Genomic DNA, 18,703 nt, shown 5'->3' with positions numbered 1-18,703 from the left:
TCCTATTTTTTTTCATCCACATTGGATGAAGAATGTGGGAGATACAGCCACAATTATATCCATTTCCTGTGTGTAGGTGAAGGGTCAAGTTCGTGGCGGTGCCATGGGAAGACCGTGTATCCCACACCAGAACACACCAGAAAAAAAGCTTTTGATAACTTTTGGACAATAGTGTCTTAAGAGATTTCAGCTCCATCGGATGATTTCCCTGCCATTAGGTGGCGCTGTGATGATATCATCACATTAGCATATGAATCTGTTCAGAATCACATGATCATCATGCCTGATTTTTTCATCCACATTGGATGAAGTATGTGTGAGATACAGCCACAAATATATCCATTTCATGTGTGTTGGCGAAGGGTCATTTTCGTGGCAGCGCCACATCAAAACATTTGATAACTTTTTGTCCCTAATGCCTTCTGAGCAATCTGACCAAAAATCTGAGCAATTGGACAATTCCCCTTGGAGGAGTTCGTCAAAATATGGAGAGTGTGAAAAGCTTTCCAAAATGGCCGACTTCCTGTACATTGTGGAATTTTGCTCCAAGAGACTTTTTTTCTCGTCTCGATGTAATGCATCTGTGTACCGAATTTCAAGTCCGTAGGTCTTATGGTGAATATTTTCACACTCTAGGGGGGGCGCTGCAGAGCCATTTTGCCACGCCCGGTCGCACGGACAGTGTCAAATAAAAAATTTTGTCTGGGGACAATTTTGGGCAAAGTTTGGTGCGTTTTCGAGCACGTAGGTCAAATTAGCCGATAAAGCGGCGAAAGATAAATAAAAAGAAAGAATAATTAGCCCTTCAATTACAATAGGGCTTCGAGTTTTCGTGCTCAGGCCCTAATAATGATAATGATAATGATAATGATAATGATAATGATAATGATAATGATAATGATAATAATACTCTCCCCCCTTGACACATACAGACCAAGGGGAGAGTTGTAGGTTTCAGCAGTGAGACTCCGCATTCAAAAAGCTACAGTTCCTCGGCTGCTGCTGGGGGCTGGCTCTAGAAGTGAGCAATTCTCCATTGATCCCCATGTTAAAATAGCCAACTTTACAGCCTAAAAAAAACATATTTACAGCCTGGTACATTTTTTGTTTTTGGTCTCTATTGATAGTTTACACCTCCATGAACATAGATTAGGACGTGGTTACGTTGAGTGACACCTCCATAGAGCATCGGCTGGGCTAGGCGGCTACATCCAGAGGCCTCCGGCTGCTTCCAGTGGTTGACAGGGACTGCAGTGTCCGTGTTTGTTTGCCAATGTTCGGATAGGTTTTTGTGACAATATGGCTTGTAGTGTAGACTGTACTAACCGACTGTCAAAGGAGTCTGTGTTGCAAGTAAATTTCTCACTATTTTAATAATAATTAATAATGATTTTAACTTTTAATATATTTTATTAATATGAAATAATCATGATTGTTTCACAGTTAAATAATAGGCTAGAAATAAATCCCCCCCCCCCCACGAGTTGTAACGTTAATGTTAACGTTTTTAAGATGAGTTTTGGCAGGTTTTTATTTCTTATGTAGTATGACCTCATTAAAAGATTAATTATTATTTCAAGTGCTGTGGCGTTATAGTTTGTAAGGAACTTACATTCAGGTATGAGCGCTCGCTCTGTGTCGCGGTCGCATGGGGTCGAGCTACTCGGGTCGGACTTGGGGACTGTGGTGTGGTGGTCTATGATACAGACAAACCATGGGTCACATGTGAGGCGGGATGTTAATCAGTATTGGTGGGATTGGGACGGGTGTCATCACGCATCTCAACTAATGAGAGCGTTTGGGGTGGGCCTAAGACTGCTGCAGCGCTCATATGAACCGGAACAGAAAAGAATTGGGCAGAAAATGGAGAAAGGTACCAAACATTTACATGGTCGTTTTCATTTTAAATCTCTTCCAGATGGTGGAGTTGATAGAACCAAAGTTTCCCAGACAAATACAAGTCCAGTTGCTTTCGATTCAGTTTGAAAGAGATAGAACCAAAGTTGTTTGTAACCACTGCAAAGTTGAGTTTTCTTATCACTGGAGTACTTCAAGTCTGAAGTATCACTTAAATGCAATACACACCGTTGATGCCAGCAAATCACCCACCCAAACAGTCACAGTAAATCCCAGCTATGTACTTTTTTTTTGTGTTCGACCACTTCACTTCACTCTAACAGGGACACTTGATACTGAATGTAGACTATTTATGCTGCTAAGAGAAAAATGTTTCTTCTGGTACCTGTTTAGAAAAAAAAGAAAATTGTTTTTCTATAACAAACTAGATAAAACGTTAATGCCCTGGCAGAGGCAGATAGCTTTGGTTTTATATTTAATTTGATTACATTAATCTTTAAGTTGAGATTTACAATGAATATTTTAACCACTACTGTGTAAAGGGAACATCCTATTAAACAGCTTATTTGTTTAAATTGTATGCAAACTAAATGATATTGCACTTTTGTTCATATGGCAGTACTTTAAAAAAAAAATAAAAGTGCACTATATACTACTTTTGAATTAATTGAATTTTTAATTAATTGAATTTTTTGCATAACAATGCCATTAATCGTGATTAAAAATTTTAATCATTGCCCAGCACTAGTTTTTACACATACAACATACACGCCCAAATAATGTGGGAATGTTCTTTTGTTTCTCATTTAAAAATCAAAAGTAGTAGAGAGGGGATGCATAAAGCTTTGATAGAATTGTTCATTATTAGTGATTATTATGGGGCAGGTCTCTTCAACCACCAGACATATCCAAGCAAGGATTACCGATGCTTTACTGGTGCTTAATAGGATAGGAATAGCTGCCCCATTTTGGTCCAAATTATGTTGTACTTTATTTGTACTTTCTGCCTTTTTATTTTTTTTAGTGGTTTGTTACTTTATTGTTATTATTTATGGCCAGAATTCTATTAGGTTTTAATTGTATTAGATACTTTAATGGTCCCAGATTTATTCTGTTGCCTGCTCTCCAATGAGTTACTGCAAGATTTTGGCTTGCATATTATTCTTTATATCTTGGAAAGGTTCATAAAAAAATAATTTACAAAACAAAACAAAAGAGGATACCTGCTGCACTCCAAATACTGAATTCCAAAAAGAAACTGTTACTACATCGCACAATAAAACCCTGCTTTTACTCATTCCCTCGAGGCCAATTACAAGCAGCACAAGGAGATACCTCATTATTGCTTATCATACTACAGCATAATCTTTGACCCTTTAGACCAATGCATTTCTCTCTGGCCTGCAATTGAGTTGATTCATTAGATGGCTTTACATGCCGCTGGCCCTTACCAGGAGGTAATGAGGTACTGGGCCAAGTTGATGCTGACCGGTGTTCCTGTGATAGTGACATGACGGTCACTTGTCCCGTCCAGCTGGCTGCCGATCTTGATCTGAGCTCCTGACACCTGCCTGATCTCATTGATCTTAGTGCCCTGACGGCCGATGATCGAGCCAATCAGCTGCAAAAGAACAGAGTTAGAGAAACAGATTGCTCAGTTTGATGGAAAGATGAATGATTGTGTTGCTATACAGACAGGGACAGAAGGCATGCTTTACGAGAAAAGGGTTCAATAAATCATTTGACTGAACGCAGCTTTTTCTCATTGTTGGATCTGTTATGCTGATGAAAGTGATTCTGACAAAAAGGGCAAAAGCAAAACACTACAACAAAAAAAAAGTGTGTGGTGCTGTTGAGCTGACTTAATGCAGACCACTTCAAATATTGCAATTACATTGTTTGTCTTCAGTGGACTTGTCATCCATCATTCATGTCAAAAGCACTTTTTCCCTCCAGAGTCTCCCTTAATTGCTACTGTGTGTGCACCGGTAAAAGAGACGAGAGAAGGCACATTTGCCTCTCATTAATCTGAGTGGCTAAAAGGTTATTGATTCCTCGGAGTGGTGATGACTTCCCAAACAAATCACTTCCCAAACACATGCCAGCTAGATGCATCTCCACACTAATGGAAAACATAATGGGAAAATAACTCAAATATATAATATACAGTCGGCTTGAGCGTTCTCTCTGCTGAGAGTAGATTAGACAATGACACGAGTTTTATTGCACTCCCAAATACATTATCACTTTTGTTCTGCTTACATTACCCAACCTGGACTCTTGCCTATTAGTGACAATAGATATTTAACAGACCCTGAGCTGCGTATCAGCTCAAGTGCAGGGTGTCAGGGCTCAGTGACAGGGTTAGGCTGCCAGATATATAGTGAGTGGGACAGACAGTGATGAAGTACTTGTAGTATGTGTGTGTGCTGGCAGCTTAACAGCGGCTGACACGGGGGGTAGAAATACACAACGTGCGCACACACACGCACAAACACAGTGTTCGTGCTGCACTTGTCCCTGCATTTCACATTCCTTTCCTGAGAAGTAAGCAGCCTGTTCCACAATGTCTGATTTGTCACACAGCGACCTGGTTGGTCTGCCTGGCTATTATTGGCTCAGCAGTTTATTGGAGGTGGGGGGTGGGTGCACCAGAGAGCAGCCAGTCTAAAGAGCAACTCATGAGACAATGGCCACTATAGACCTCAAATCACAGATAACGTCTCCTCCCCACTGAGACCAAGAATCTTCACTGGACTCTGGCCTTTTACACCAGCTGTCAATAGATACCAGCTGTCAACAGTCTGCCCACTTTGGTGTGCATGACCTCAGCCAACAGCATTCCTTTATGAACAACCTCAAAAAACCCCTAATTTAAAAATGCAACTAGAGCTAAATAAAATAATGACGCAGGAGACACCGCAGGTATGCTTGCCGTAGTGATTCTTTTTTTCTTAAGCATTCAAATAACAGTAATGCTACAGAGTGCTCCTGGTCTTCAACTATAAGTGGCCTATATATTGTTGAGTTCCTGCTGAGGCAGTCATTTGAAAGGACACAAGAAGAGGGATGGGATGGTGCGGGTGTAGCCATTTTTCTTCTGGCTAAATCTTCCTTGCACAGAAGTACAGTACTGCTGACTGGGTGTATGCAGCTTCTCAATACATCTGTGTGTGTGTGTGCGCGCGCAAGACTCCTTCAGGGTTCAGTGTGTGAGCACAGAGCAGGATTGTGGCCAGCCTGAGGGGGGACGGAGGGCTGAGGAGGCTCAGTCATGGCTATAAGTCCTCTCTTCTGGAACAATGGCTGGAGCTTACAGCTGTCCCTGTCACATATAGCACTGGACTCCCTCATTCCTCTGATGCATTGTGCTGTTTGCCATGTGGGGGTTTACTTGGAGAAATAAAAGCCTTCAGGCATTTTAGAAATGTTGTTGAAGGGTTGTGGCGGCTATATCCTACACAGTACAGTGGAACCTTAAGTAATCAGTTTTTGTTTATTCTCTTCTCTGTATTGTAAAACATAGAAAGCAAAGGGAAATTAATTTCATCGTCTGAAAATAGTTTTTTCTCTGCAGATGCTTGTAATTATAGCAGTATTTCGAACTACACGTGCTGGTTTGGTAAATGCTTTTAAGGATAAAGAAAGCAATATTCTTTTTTTCTTATTGTCTACAAATCCCATGAAAAGAAACCGACAATGAACTGATCCTAGTAACAAGTATTGTCTATGAAGCTAAACCCTGATATACTGTAGTTTATGCCTCTGTGACACAGACCTCCGCTGTTTTCCAAAAACTATTAATAACACGTCAGTGCACCACACTATTCCAATGAATGGCACATTTCTTTATTACCAGGAACATGGGTGATGTAGTTTACTTTGAGCCACTCCCACATACACCATATGCCTGCCATAAATACTTGCCAGTATGTATTGCTCCGCAGTTGACAATAGTCCCCAACAAATGCAGTAATAACTAAGTAATGTTTGCTTAAAGCTACAGTGCCCTACAGGTTTAGGAAATTACTGAGCCTTTTCAAACAGTTAAACTATACATGTGTGACTTGATTTTGAAGACTTACATCTTCAGAAGGGGAGTCTAGGGGATTCAGAAAGTATTGAGAGATGCCAACACTTTTTTTTTGGTCTTTTCATAGGATTTGTTGAGAGCAAGAAAAATACAGAGAAACACCAGCTGTATCCTTTATTGAATGATTGTACTTCTGATATCACAGCTGCAAATTAAATCATAAATTATGAATGGTTTCATGATAAATTTCACTTCATAACTGAGCTTTCTTTCTTTTTGAACTTCATCTTTCTAAATGTAGTTTAAAAAAAGGGAATTACTGTAATTAATAAACAGATGTTCTCTGTCCAAACCAGCCAAATGTAACAGCGAAGTGATCATCTGAGGGGAAATGTAGTCTGACTATATTTTGAAGTGAATCTATGCATTCTGATTTCTACTCTCAGATTGGAAAGACATTTCATCAAACCCTGGCGGAGGCTAAGTGAAGAGGGAAAGGATCTTTGTCTGTTTTCCTATTGGCTGTTTTGACAGCAGACAGCTTCTAAGTAGGTCAGGGAACATGAGAGGATTTACTGAGCACTCATGGGACTCACTCTAAGACACTGCAACTGCAGCCCAGACAATAATGCGAAGGGATCCATATCAGCTCAAAATCCCTTTAACCTTGGGTTAGTTGGAGGGTAGAATAATGAGGATAATTAGTAAGTTGCCAACATGTCTCTCATTTCTTTTGAAGTCAAACCAGGCGTCTTTGCTGTTGCATCTGCTGCATCTGAAGTCACCTGCTGCAGAGCTGTGAACATGTGAGATAAGCTCTGACTTCCTGTTGTTTTTCTTGATATTCAGATGGGAAAATACTAACATTAAGAATAAAATCTCTAAAGTTATGAGTTACTTCTCCTTACATCATTGGGAATAAGCAGCTCCTGAGATGTCTGAGAGTTCGAGTCCATCCCTGATGAGACAAAATACAAGCAACAGACTGAATAAAACTGACATATCCGACATTTTAATAATTATTCAAGTCCTTTAGTTAGTGAAGCCACACACATCACCACTGACATGCTGGATAAAACCTTTCAGCAGAGAACAGCCAGATACAGTAAAGTAGTTAACTTCCATTTTAATCAGTGGCGTGCCGTCAGGAATTAAAGATAAAAACAGACATCAATTAGAATGATACCGAAGTGGAGGCGATATTTCTCCTTACGTATCAGCATTCTGTGCCTTAACAGATCGGATTTACTGCCCTCTTGTGGCTTGAGTAGGTTATTGTGTATTGTGGAAGCTAGGTTGACTACTAGCCACAGCGTCTGTCACTTCTGTAATTTTTGTGGGTGTGGTCGAGTCCCTGTTGACAAAGGCTGGGGCTTGTAAGAGGGCAGAGGGGGGAGCAGTGTTTTTTGGACGGTTTTTCATGTGCGTATTGTGCATAATCCTGAGATCTTTCACAGGTGTAAGGCTAAAGCTAGTTACTGGTAAGTACGTTTGTCTAGTGGCCCTTGACTCCACTTCCACCGTTCTGAGATCAGTTATAATATGCACTGATGCAAGTGGAAACTATATTCAATTTACATATTTACAGTTAACCGTTATCCAAGTTATACAATATTATCCAAGTCTTTTCATTCTGTGCTGCTTTTTTGTTATTATATTAATATCTTTTCTTTTCTGTTAATTAAGATGTAGAGTTCTGTGCGAGATCTGCAGTAAGTTTGATAAGTTTGAGACAACATACTGAGGCAGGAAAATATAGGATTCTGGAGTCATAGCTGGTTCTTTGGCTCAGCTTCTGTAAAAGTCACTGCACGCCCCTGATTTTAATGGACTGATGTTTAACACAGCAGTCATTCTTTTCTTTCTAACAGTTCTCTGACTCTGTGGAACGTATCATTTCACGTACTAGTTTCTCTCTAAGTCTGGGAGATATGAGAAACCTATAAAGCCTCTTCTCCTCCTTCCTCACTGACACAAGCACATTATCAGCATGGCTCATGACAGTGAGTGTTACTTCTCACGTCTAACAGCAGGTAGAAAATCTTCGATAAGTTATGGATGGAGGAGCAATGCAAAGACAAAACTCTGCAAGCTGCTTATTTTTATTTAAGATATTTTTTTAGTAGTGACTATTTTTACTTCTATACATACCAGGTATGATAGTCGAAGCAGGCTGGGTAATGGGACTCAGGCCTTGCTGCACTGACAGCTGATGAAGCTTGGCCAGCTGCAAAACAAAGAGAAAATATCTGATGCAGTGCACAATAAACCCAAGACTACTCATGTTGTATTGAGTTATATCTACAAACGGTCATACCTCTGAGTGTGGAATGCCATATTGGTTTTGCAAAGTGTAGGCCTGAAAGAGAGCATCCTGCATTAGGTAAATTACAGCAATAAAACATCACACACAAGCAATAAATCTGCATCCTCTTAATGGAAGTGCTTCACTGTCAATACATGCCTGTTTTTTTGAAATTGAGTGTTTATAGTTCAGCCCCGAAGTTACACAGAGGAGAAGCACAATATTTTTCTCGTGTACCTCTAGTGGTCTCTACTAATGCAGATACCATAGATGTGGTTTTATTTGTCTGGGGTTTAAAATATTAATCTCAAAGATTTCCACCTCCACCCCAATACAATGGAGGTCAATGGAATTTTGCTTGTAGCGCTCACAGCACTGATGACATATAAAAGATTCAACAGGAACATCTCTGTCAGGACAGAATGTCCCAGTAATACAAAAATGTGTTCAATGTGAATAGTTTTTAGCAAAACTATTTCATCAGTACAAAGTATCTTCTGTGAAAATTGTTGAAGGAAAATCCTGAGAAACTAGCACGGTTCTGTGAGATGCACATGATGGGTAGAATTTTTTAACCCATGTGATTTGTTGAGATTGGTTTTACTACCCTATTGTTTGGTGTCCCACGAACCCTACTGTTGTATGTGTCACAATAATATTCATGATGTGCAAAATCAACCTTCTTTTCCATCTTCCAAACCATCTTTTCTTCTTTTTTTTCCTCTGACCTGATTGAAATCTAAACGTAGAAAAACATGAATGCATGATGTCTGTGCATGAACAATAATATATTATTCATATAAGTTTGTTATCCAACATAAAAGCATTACTTATGTTTGGGTTCAATAAGGCTCCACAGAGCTTAAACCCTCCAGAAATCCAAATCCAAATAGCCTTATTTGGGATCTGGGAGGGGCAGTGTTGTGTACTGTTCAACATCAATCACAGACCGAATGAAAATCCATTGCATTTAACCATGTTTACAGCTGGGCTCTCTGAGACCTCAAACAGAAAAAAATTCTTGATTTTCTGTACCAGTACTATTGAAACATTTTTTGAGCTGTTAAAGAGGACCCGGGTCTCCAGGACCCCAAACATAAAATTAGGATTGAAGGCTATTTGTAGTGTGAGCAACACAAACAAAATTTGCTTCACCTCTGTTATATTGGGGTGGTAAGAGACACCTAAAGGCTCAAATGGCTCAAAACCAGGAAAATAAGATTAAAGCTATCGATATGCCTATTTACTATTAGAAGTAGGTGAAATTGCCTTTTCTTTTTTGTGTAATTTAGGTGAACTGACTGTTTATAGGATTTGCTAAAAGCACGTTACTTGTAAATAGTTCTTGTTTTGTGCTGTAACAAGATTATTTGTGCAATCGTGCCTGCTGACTGCACTGAATGTAAAATTCATTGTGGAAGCTACTGAAAACTTTTGTCCTTTTTTCTGTACAAAGGAATATAGATTCTGATTTATTTATGTGAAATATTAGTATTGCCCATTCCCTCATTACATTAAATAATGCAGAGTCACATATGTTAACCCCCTTTTCTCTCAGCCCACCCATCAATACTCACTGGAAAAACTCAGGTTAGCTTAATTTTTATCTACCTATCTACCTATCTACCTATCTATCTATCTATCTATCTATCTATCTATCTATCTATCTATCTACTGTAATCAGTGAGTGTGGTGTCTGTGATGCTGTCGCTCGTTACTGTTATGGTTTGAACAGACAGCACTTAGCTTAACTCAGTTTTGTCTGACGCCAGAAGTCTGGCTACTATTACCAGTCCTTCCTATATGGTCGTAAACTAGAGAGGAGGGCTCAGTCCTTATAATACATCAGTACATTAGAGCTGTGTTTATATAGGAAAGCACACAAACACCACAGATTAGCAGCAATAACCCTGCCATTTACAGCAAGAGTGATCTCAGTATCTGATCTCTTTTTTCATTACCCACAATTACATTTTTTTTCAATCTGGGACTGATTTGTCTGAGGTTGCTGTATCCGTTCTAATATTGTGACAGTATCTACTATTGCTGTCATGAGAGGAATATTCCTAAAGCTGAAATGCTTCTGGTGCGGAGCTAGGCAGGGCTAAAAAAGAGACGGCAGAGCTGTGGTGGTGTGGTGTGTGATGGCGTCGTGTTTCAAGAGGGGTTATAGCTCTTATGACAGGCTAGAACAATAGCTGCAGCTTACGCTCAGCTGTTGTTTTTAATGCCTCATGCCAGATGATGGACTGTGTAAATTTGGACATACCACACAGCCCCCTGCTCTCACTCACCACTCAAATCTTCACAGCCCTGACACTCATGCCTGTGCTTCACAGTAATGTTTAAGATCAATGTTAGATACATGCAAGATTCTTAAGGTTTTTTTTTTTAAAGGATTTTTAAGATTTTTATATTCAGAAAAACAGAGATTATTCGCAAACTTCACATAAATGATTGTTCAGTTACCTGCTGGAGGTCCAGACCTCCCTGGGTGACTGAGTACAGAGGGTGGGGTGCAAATTCTGATGCCTCAAACACCTACAAACCCACAGCAACACACAAGAGAAGCACAAAGTAAAAATACATTACTGAAATATATTCATGCTTAAAAAGTCCAGACAGTCATTGTTTTTGTTTTGGAAGTGATGATTAGTGAGAGTAAATATGTTCTTAAGGACTGAAACTTTCCATGGTAAATTTGATGTAAAAAATAATGTATAAAAACCTCCATTTTCATTTATTTCAGGGCTTCGCTACAGTTCAAATTTGGACTGAGATGGGCTCTCGAAGCTGCATTTCTGACACTTTAACACACCTAACAAGCTTATGGCTATGACTCATTTGCAGACCCTTTCCCATTCCACTTCATTTTCTCCTCTGACAAATTATACAAACATCCCTGTGCCGCTTTCATTAAAGCCATCTCCTAGTTACCAGGACCTCACCCCCGGTTTAATTTAATAGCTTATTATGAGGGATATCAAAAACACAAAGCCATTCCAGAAATTGACCAGAGTCTGAGGCAGCACAAGCAGTGTCAGAACTGCTGACAGCTATGCAGAATATCTGGGTACTGCTGTAGCCAGAGGAGACGGCAGGTCTCCAGTCTCTTGCTAATCTTGTGACTTGCTCTATGGGAGGGTGGATATCTGTCCCTTTTCAAACAGAAGCATCTATAGCACTCAACCCCCCTGCCCCCCAACCCTCACACACACACACACCCGATCCCCCACTGAGGAGTATCTACATGAGTCTTGTTTCAACATAAGGGTTTGCCAAGACTCTAGTAAAAGATTTGATTATTGGCAATGCCTCCTCCAAACCCTCTCAAATAACCATTTGGACTTTCCTGTGTGTTGTGAAGGTGAGGGTATCAGCCCCAAATGCTAATCCATTGGTTTTCAAACTTTTTAGCTGTCAGTAAACTCGACTTTGGTCCAGTTTAAAATATCTTTGTTGGATGGGTTACCATGAAAGTTTGTTCAGACATTCATACTGCCCTTGAGGATGAAATTTAAAGACTTTAATGAGTCCCTGACTCTTCATTTAATATCACCAGCAGGTCAAAACTTTCCCTTATTTTGTTCTGACAAGATCTACAGGACACGGCCCCCCTCCACCAACCCCGAATCCCCTGTGAAGCCTTTATGACCCTAAAAGGGGACTCACTTCACAGTTTGAGAACCACTGTGCCACTCTATTATAGATAGGCTACTCAACTTGTATGGTAAAATTTCTTATTTCTTTTACCTGGTTCCCCGCGATGAGGAGGGCAGCTGGTGAGGGGCTCGGTCGATAGGGGATGGTGGCACCCTTCGGAGGAGACTAAGGAGCCCAAAACAGGTCAGAGGGTTAGAGGTTGTAATAAGTCTTTATTATTAATTTCATAGACATGAATAACTTTGACACATCTACTCTGAAATGATGCCAGTGCTTCTGTCAAAGACTGACCCTGTAAGTGCAAACAGAGTTAAACTATCTGGTACAATTAACGAGGAACTAAAAAAATGATCTAATGACACTGACATTAATCCCTTCCTTGTTTTTCTTTATTATACAAATCACTCATTAAATAATTCAAGTAAGTGTAGTGAGAGGTCTTTGTGGATAATAGCTCTGAGCTTTAGTTTGCGTTAGACCTCAGGGCTCTGCAGTGGTTTTCTCTCTGGATAAATCAAGCATCCACTGACAAGGAGACATTTTAAGATAAAATTCTTCAAACACCAATAAGAAAAAGGAGATTATACGGTGTACATGACAGTGTACACCAATCAGCCACAATGCACCTTACATACAAACCATTCAGCCACAACCAGTTTTGATGTTGTGATCGGGCGTATATCTTATCGACCAACTGCAGTGTTGGTGATAGTGTTTTTGGGTTTAAAATGTAGAGCATCTTTTCTGCGGGAGCAGTCACAGCAAATTCTTTGTATAACTTTGCATAATTTAAATCTCTGAGCCAAAAGCAAGAAGCCGCTGGTACAGAATCCTAATGAAACTTGCAAGCCTTTGAAGAAAGCCCTGGAAAACTGGATCAAACTAGCAATTAGTCAGTCAGGTCCAGCTGCAATGCTAAAACAAAAAGGACTTGTGCACTTCCATGAACACACAGGGAGAAACTGTGCTTGGGGTTGTTTTTCTCTCATCTCCTTCTCGATTTTCTCAAGAGAACTGTTGTCTGAAGGTGGGCAGATTTTGCTGCAGGCCAGTTTGTTTTCTCTTAGCAGCTTAGTGTCCTCTCCAACAACACGGAGCTCTGACCTGAGAGCGGCACCTTTTGACTCCATCCGATGTCTTTTATGGCAGATTACAGCACAGAAGGTCCAAATAGTAAAGAAACTGCACTACTTTCTTTGTATTTCCTGTGTTCTAGATGAGGATTATGCTACAGAATCTGTTAATCTAGTTGACTTTCAAACAACACCATTGTTGGTAACATTACATCACAAAAAAAACTAACACAGCTTACTAAAAATGCATTAAATTCTGCTGAGGTGGAATAAACAATAGCTGCGTGCTGGTAAAATAAAAACATGGATGTCAACAGCAATTATTTCCTTCACATAGCTGAAGCAGCAGAGCTGTGACAAAATGTCACCTAGGTGTGAGTATGTGGAGCAAAGAGAGGAAAAGTACGTTTCCTACCTCCAGGATTACTGTGCAGATGAGTTTGACACACTGGATTACTGAGTCCTGATTCCCAGATATCGTCACCCCTCGCTCAGTAGAGTTGGGCAGCAAATCCCCTGCCACCTGTATCTGAGCTCCGGTGCTCTGCAAATGATAGGGGTTTTAAAAAAAAGATTAGTTTGATTCAGGAGATAAGACAAGTTGTGAATACACTGCCATGGCTTCTTTTTGTGCCTCCCTGCTGGCTTGGCTGACCTTATATTTTTCCACCTATTCTGAAAGAGACCATCGGTTCTATGATACGTTTTTAACGTCAAGTCAAGATAAGTGAAAAGCCACCCACAATAAGAAGATGTGAGTCTCTTAATTTTAGCTGACACATCCCTAATTTAGCATGCCCGCAGGCAAGGAGTATAACTTCTCAAGCTTTATCTCCATTTGAGGATGTCTCTATCAGACAGGAGGATTTCTGGAGGCCATCGTTGAACCACATAAATCACAAAATGCTTCTGTAAGAGAGCATGTGTCCTGTGGCAACCAAACAAACAAAACAAATCTGCAAGTGAAACAAATCTGGGATATGAACGAGACAAGAAAATCCATCCCACGGCATAAAATCAACTGGATGTTATTACTGGTGAAGGTAAAGGCTAAAATGAGAGAGAGACTATTTGTAGTGTGGTACAGAGCTAAAATGACAGAGTCAGATGTCTCTGGCAACAGATCTGATAAGTTTAATCCTAATGTTTCAACTGGGCCTAAACGTAGTCAGGCGTTTTTCCCTTTCAAAGCTGCCATTGCTGAGTCATACTGTATGTTGTGTTAAGTGATTTATCTGGGCTGCATTGTCTCACTAATTTCCTGCCTTAATGGTCTAAATCCAATTTTTGTCTCGCACCAACCTAAGTGAAGAAACATGGCATCTGAGACAGTTCTGATTTTTGCTTGTTTTTATTTAAAATCTTTAATGGTCTGCGAATGACTATATTCATAGCCACACTAGTAGCACATCTGTAAGGATGACAGTGATGGTCGGATGGTTCATTCATGGTTCCCAGAGGATGAATCCTATTAACTTTGGTGATCATCTAACTCTTCCTCTTGCATTTCAAAGTTTTCAGTCTTGGTGAAATTTGTCAATTTGATATTCCCATTAGCCTCAGCAGTACTCTGTGCACTCTAAACTAAGTCAAGTCAAATCAATTCGATTTTATTTATAGACATTTATAGACACATTTTAAAGCAACAAATGTTGACCAAAGAGCTTTACAGACAATTACAATTAAAAAAAATCTGATTATCAATAAGTAAATTATTAAAACCAGAGAATAAATCGCTTTGGACAAAATCATTAAAACACAACAGCATTGCACAGAGATGGGTCTTAAGACGAATCGTAAAGACATCAATGAAGAGGGGAAACTATTCCACAGTTTAGGGCCAACAATGAAAAGAATAAGCAGATTGATCAGCAGATCTGAGAGGTCTGGCGGTAGAACAGGGGATGAGGACCAAGATGATGAACATTAAACCCGATAAAAATCAGCATGGTAGCATTGTCAGTGTGAGTGTGTTGATATTGCATTTAGTTCAAAGCGCCATCGTGCCTCAGTATGGCCTCACAGAGCCACTTACTCATAATGCAAGTTCACTTATGTATTTTATGTAAATTCTACTGATCATTTGTCATTAGTTAGAAGCTCTTGTGATCTATGACAAATAATTCATACCTTCATTATTTTATACCATTCTGCTGCTGTAGATAAACTTGGTCACCACCTTTCCAGCCTTGTTACAGGAATATACTTGAACTGTAACAGCAGTGATTCTGAATAAGAGTATCTAATACACACCTAAAATGCATTAGTGCAATTATGCATCAGGATAAAAAAACAGCAAAGCCATAAAAAGATGAAATATCTCTCCATTCCAGCTGCAGCTTTTTTCCCTCATTTCCAGGAGCAGATTTGTTCTCTTCATATTTCAGTGTTCGACCAGCCTGTGAAGCTGGGATGTAGATTTGTGTTCTGGCTGCTCACCTCTCTGATCTCCTTTATCTTGGCCCCTCCCTTCCCGATGAGAGAGCCACACTGGCTGGCAGGGATGACCAGTCGCAGGGTGACTGGTGGCTTGGAGCTTATGGTGCCGTTGGCCACCAGCGTAGTCAGGTCCTGGAGGGAGACACATGAAAAGAAAAGAAAATGGGGTGAGAATCCAGGCAGGAGAGAAAGAGGAGAGAGAGAAAGAGAGAGAGAGAGCCCCAGAAGAAAAGCTCAGACAGCAGGGGTCAAGGTGGAAATGGAAGGAGAGATAAGTCACTGGAGGGTGTTAACTCCAACAATCAGGACTGAACAGACGCTGTATTTCAAACTAAACACGCTTTCAATTTCACTTTTATCAAGTCCTTATTCATTAAGTAACAAACCGAATGTTCTGAATACTGGAAATCAAACATTAAAAATTTAAATCTCCTCAATTATGCCATGTCATGATGAGCCAAGTCAACATTTCACTGCTTATTAGCATTACCTCAAAATCCCAAATTATGAAGACCAAAGCAGGCACACGCACATAATTTGTTTTGAGCCAATCACAACGCAGCCAACCTCAATTTCTTCTGCATCAACATGAATCGCAAAAACAGACAAAACAAATGGGATCCATATCAGAAACGGCAGGTGGAGCTTTGGGTGCGAGGCAGAGAGAGCAAAGTGCAATCCAGCATCTGCACTTAATTAACCTCAACTTCTCTATCTGTATTATTGGAGAATGTGCAAGGAGTGAAATCCACAGGATGCTGGCCAGCAATGTATGTTCTCCAGCTCAGTGTGAAAAGGCTGCTTAATCATTTTTATGAACTGCTGAGTTCTGTATGAAAGAGGAAACATTATTGCAGTACTGTTAGTGAGCAACTGCTTTGAGTTTTTCACTCCACTAGAGCCAGACCCCATTGTCTACATGTCCTTCCTGCTGCCGATGTACTGTACATGGTCACCTTGAGATTTCTTTCTAAAGATATTTTTTTTAAACAAACTGAATGAATAAATTTATTTGAAAAATGTCTTTTAATATTGTTACACGAATGATGTGAAGATTTATATCATCATCATTTTCATTTGTTTCATCCTGATTCAAGAAACTGGCATGCACACAGGTTCAATTTAAAGGAACAGTCCAACATTTTGGGGGAAATTTCTTGCTAAGGATGTGAAGATCAATACCACTCTCATGTTACATTAAATTAAATATGCAACACGCAGCCGCAACATACAGCCCACAGCTAGTTAGCTTAGCTTTGCGTGAAAACTGGAAAGAGGCGGAAGAGGTAGCTTCATGTTTAATGTAATGATATGAGTGTGGTAATGATCTAAATGTCGTCAAGAATGTATACAGACTTGTGTATTTAACATCAAACACATAGTGGATAAAGTTAAAATGTATATCAACATATGTAACTAATGCCTGACGATAACAGCAGCCTGAGGAATAATGGGTGCAGAGTATGTCTATGTTATCTATATGTGCTGTATTTGTAAGTTTATACAAAAAAAGTATTTAGACAAGGAACCTAACTGATTTGAAGAGCATTGAACAGTGTTTTAAAGTGCAGGTAGCAAACACCAGTCTGCTCTGCTGTGGGTGGAGACTGAGCTTTTAATTAATGAACAGTGTGTCTCTGTGAACCTTTGAAATGTAAATATGCCACACTCTCTCTCTTCCCATCAGAGTTCAACTCACAACAAATGTGTGACAGAATGTTTGTTTTTATATGGTTTGTGCTGGGGCCAGTTTGCAATAAAATTAGCAGAGTTTGACTTAAGAAGTGTAGATGTGTAGCCTCAAGGGATTTTTACTTATGAAGGCAACTGCATAATGTTTCCAATAACTGTGAACTTTAAATATGAAAAGCATATTCTGATGTGGCTCTTGTGCCTCTCTGCTCCGTGTCTATATTTAGTGAGGCGGATCAGGCTCTCTGACGTCTCGTCTCATTAGAAGAGGAGCACACAGCTCGTCTGTACAATCAGAAGACTCTGGGCGTCATTTTCTTGATTTGATCTAAAAATATGATCCACATCTTAACAACTGTGAACATTCCCATACTTTCCTGTTCCATCCCAGCAAAGAGAGACTCTCAAAGCAAATTGGCGGAAATAAGACAGTGGGTTACACAAGCACTGCTTACACAAAGAGTTGCTGGGCTTAAATCCCCAAAGCATATTGTGTTGCTGGTGGGATAAGGACTCCAATACAGAGAGATTATGTGGCTTTTATGCATGCTGTGCCTTGACACCTGGGAACACAATACACATATGATACTGTAGTGAATGTCTTGTGTTATCAGAGTACTTTTTATATTATTAGATCACTGTATTTGCATAAATGTGCCAAACTTCATCAATAAAGCACAGAAAGAAACACACAAAAGTGATAAACTGCCAAATGAAAGAACTAGGTGAACCTGTGCTGCTGTGTAATCATAAACTATTGAGACAGAAACAAATCCTGAGTCTAATACTCAGTGACCAAAAATCAGATTATTCCCCTTTGTTTTTAATTAAAGGTGTCAGACAACCATAACTCAACTATGGTGGAAGCTGCGCGCAGTGGGTCAGCCAACACGTTACCATGGAAACTCAAGAGTTTCAGGGTTGAAAAGAGGTGAGTCCGAAAGATCTTTAATTAATACTGCACTGTGCTCCCAGCCGGCATGTGTTTACTGAGGGCTGTCGACCTGAGCAGGGAGCACCTGCTTCCTTGCCAGTGTCTGCTGTGATGCTAAATCAGAGTGAGGATGGCTCTTACTCCGCCATATTAATTAGTGCATTGATGGACAGTCACCAAGGGTATTAAAAGCATGAGGAACCTGTCGTCTATAACTCATTAGAAGTCTGTGAAAAGACATACAAATCCCTCTCATTAACAGGTACAAATATGTATCATTTGCACTTTCACTGAGTGGACTAAACATGTGTCGCACAGTAAAAGCATAGGAGCTTTTATGTGAAATGGCCAAAGAAAAATGGTGAACGTACACACATCACGTCCTTCCACTTCCAAACGTCAAAAAGGATTTTGAGCAGCAGGTACATCCACTTATCCCAAATTTTCATCTGCAGTGTAATCTTACCTGACAGCGCGTCAAGCACAGCTAAAATTTTCACTTCAGTTCAGAGCATAATCGATAGCAATAAAAGTGCATTAGCGCTAATGTTGAGATGAAGCTCGGGAAATGATTTGTTGTGATAATGCGGTGAAATAGCTTCTTGCATTTTTTTTCTAACTCTTACAAGTTATTTTGGCTCTAAAAGCTTTCAACATACATATTTCTTATTGTGTCCTGATTGTTTAGAGCAAAACTGCTATGATGA

The 18,703-nt window shown here is 39.9% G+C and overlaps 1 protein-coding gene across 1 annotated transcript in view; it reads right to left on the bottom strand.

Moving 5' to 3' along the window:
- LOC121190016 (poly(rC)-binding protein 4-like) overlaps positions 1-18,703 on the bottom strand; it is a 73,832-nt gene that overhangs the window by 25,792 nt on the left and 29,337 nt on the right. Inside the window, exons 8-15 of the mRNA XM_041050558.1 lie at positions 15,371-15,502; positions 13,347-13,475; positions 11,949-12,023; positions 10,665-10,736; positions 8,208-8,249; positions 8,042-8,117; positions 6,799-6,848; positions 3,309-3,478 (exon numbers count right to left, since the gene is read on the bottom strand). Coding sequence (XP_040906492.1) covers positions 3,309-3,478; positions 6,799-6,848; positions 8,042-8,117; positions 8,208-8,249; positions 10,665-10,736; positions 11,949-12,023; positions 13,347-13,475; positions 15,371-15,502 — 746 coding nt within the window. The remainder of the gene's footprint in view (positions 1-3,308; positions 3,479-6,798; positions 6,849-8,041; positions 8,118-8,207; positions 8,250-10,664; positions 10,737-11,948; positions 12,024-13,346; positions 13,476-15,370; positions 15,503-18,703) is intronic.

Source organism: Toxotes jaculatrix, chromosome 2, assembly GCF_017976425.1.
Source record: "Toxotes jaculatrix isolate fToxJac2 chromosome 2, fToxJac2.pri, whole genome shotgun sequence".
Taxonomy (NCBI): Eukaryota; Metazoa; Chordata; class Actinopteri; family Toxotidae; genus Toxotes; species Toxotes jaculatrix.
This window is presented reverse-complemented; position numbering and strand designations above follow the sequence as displayed.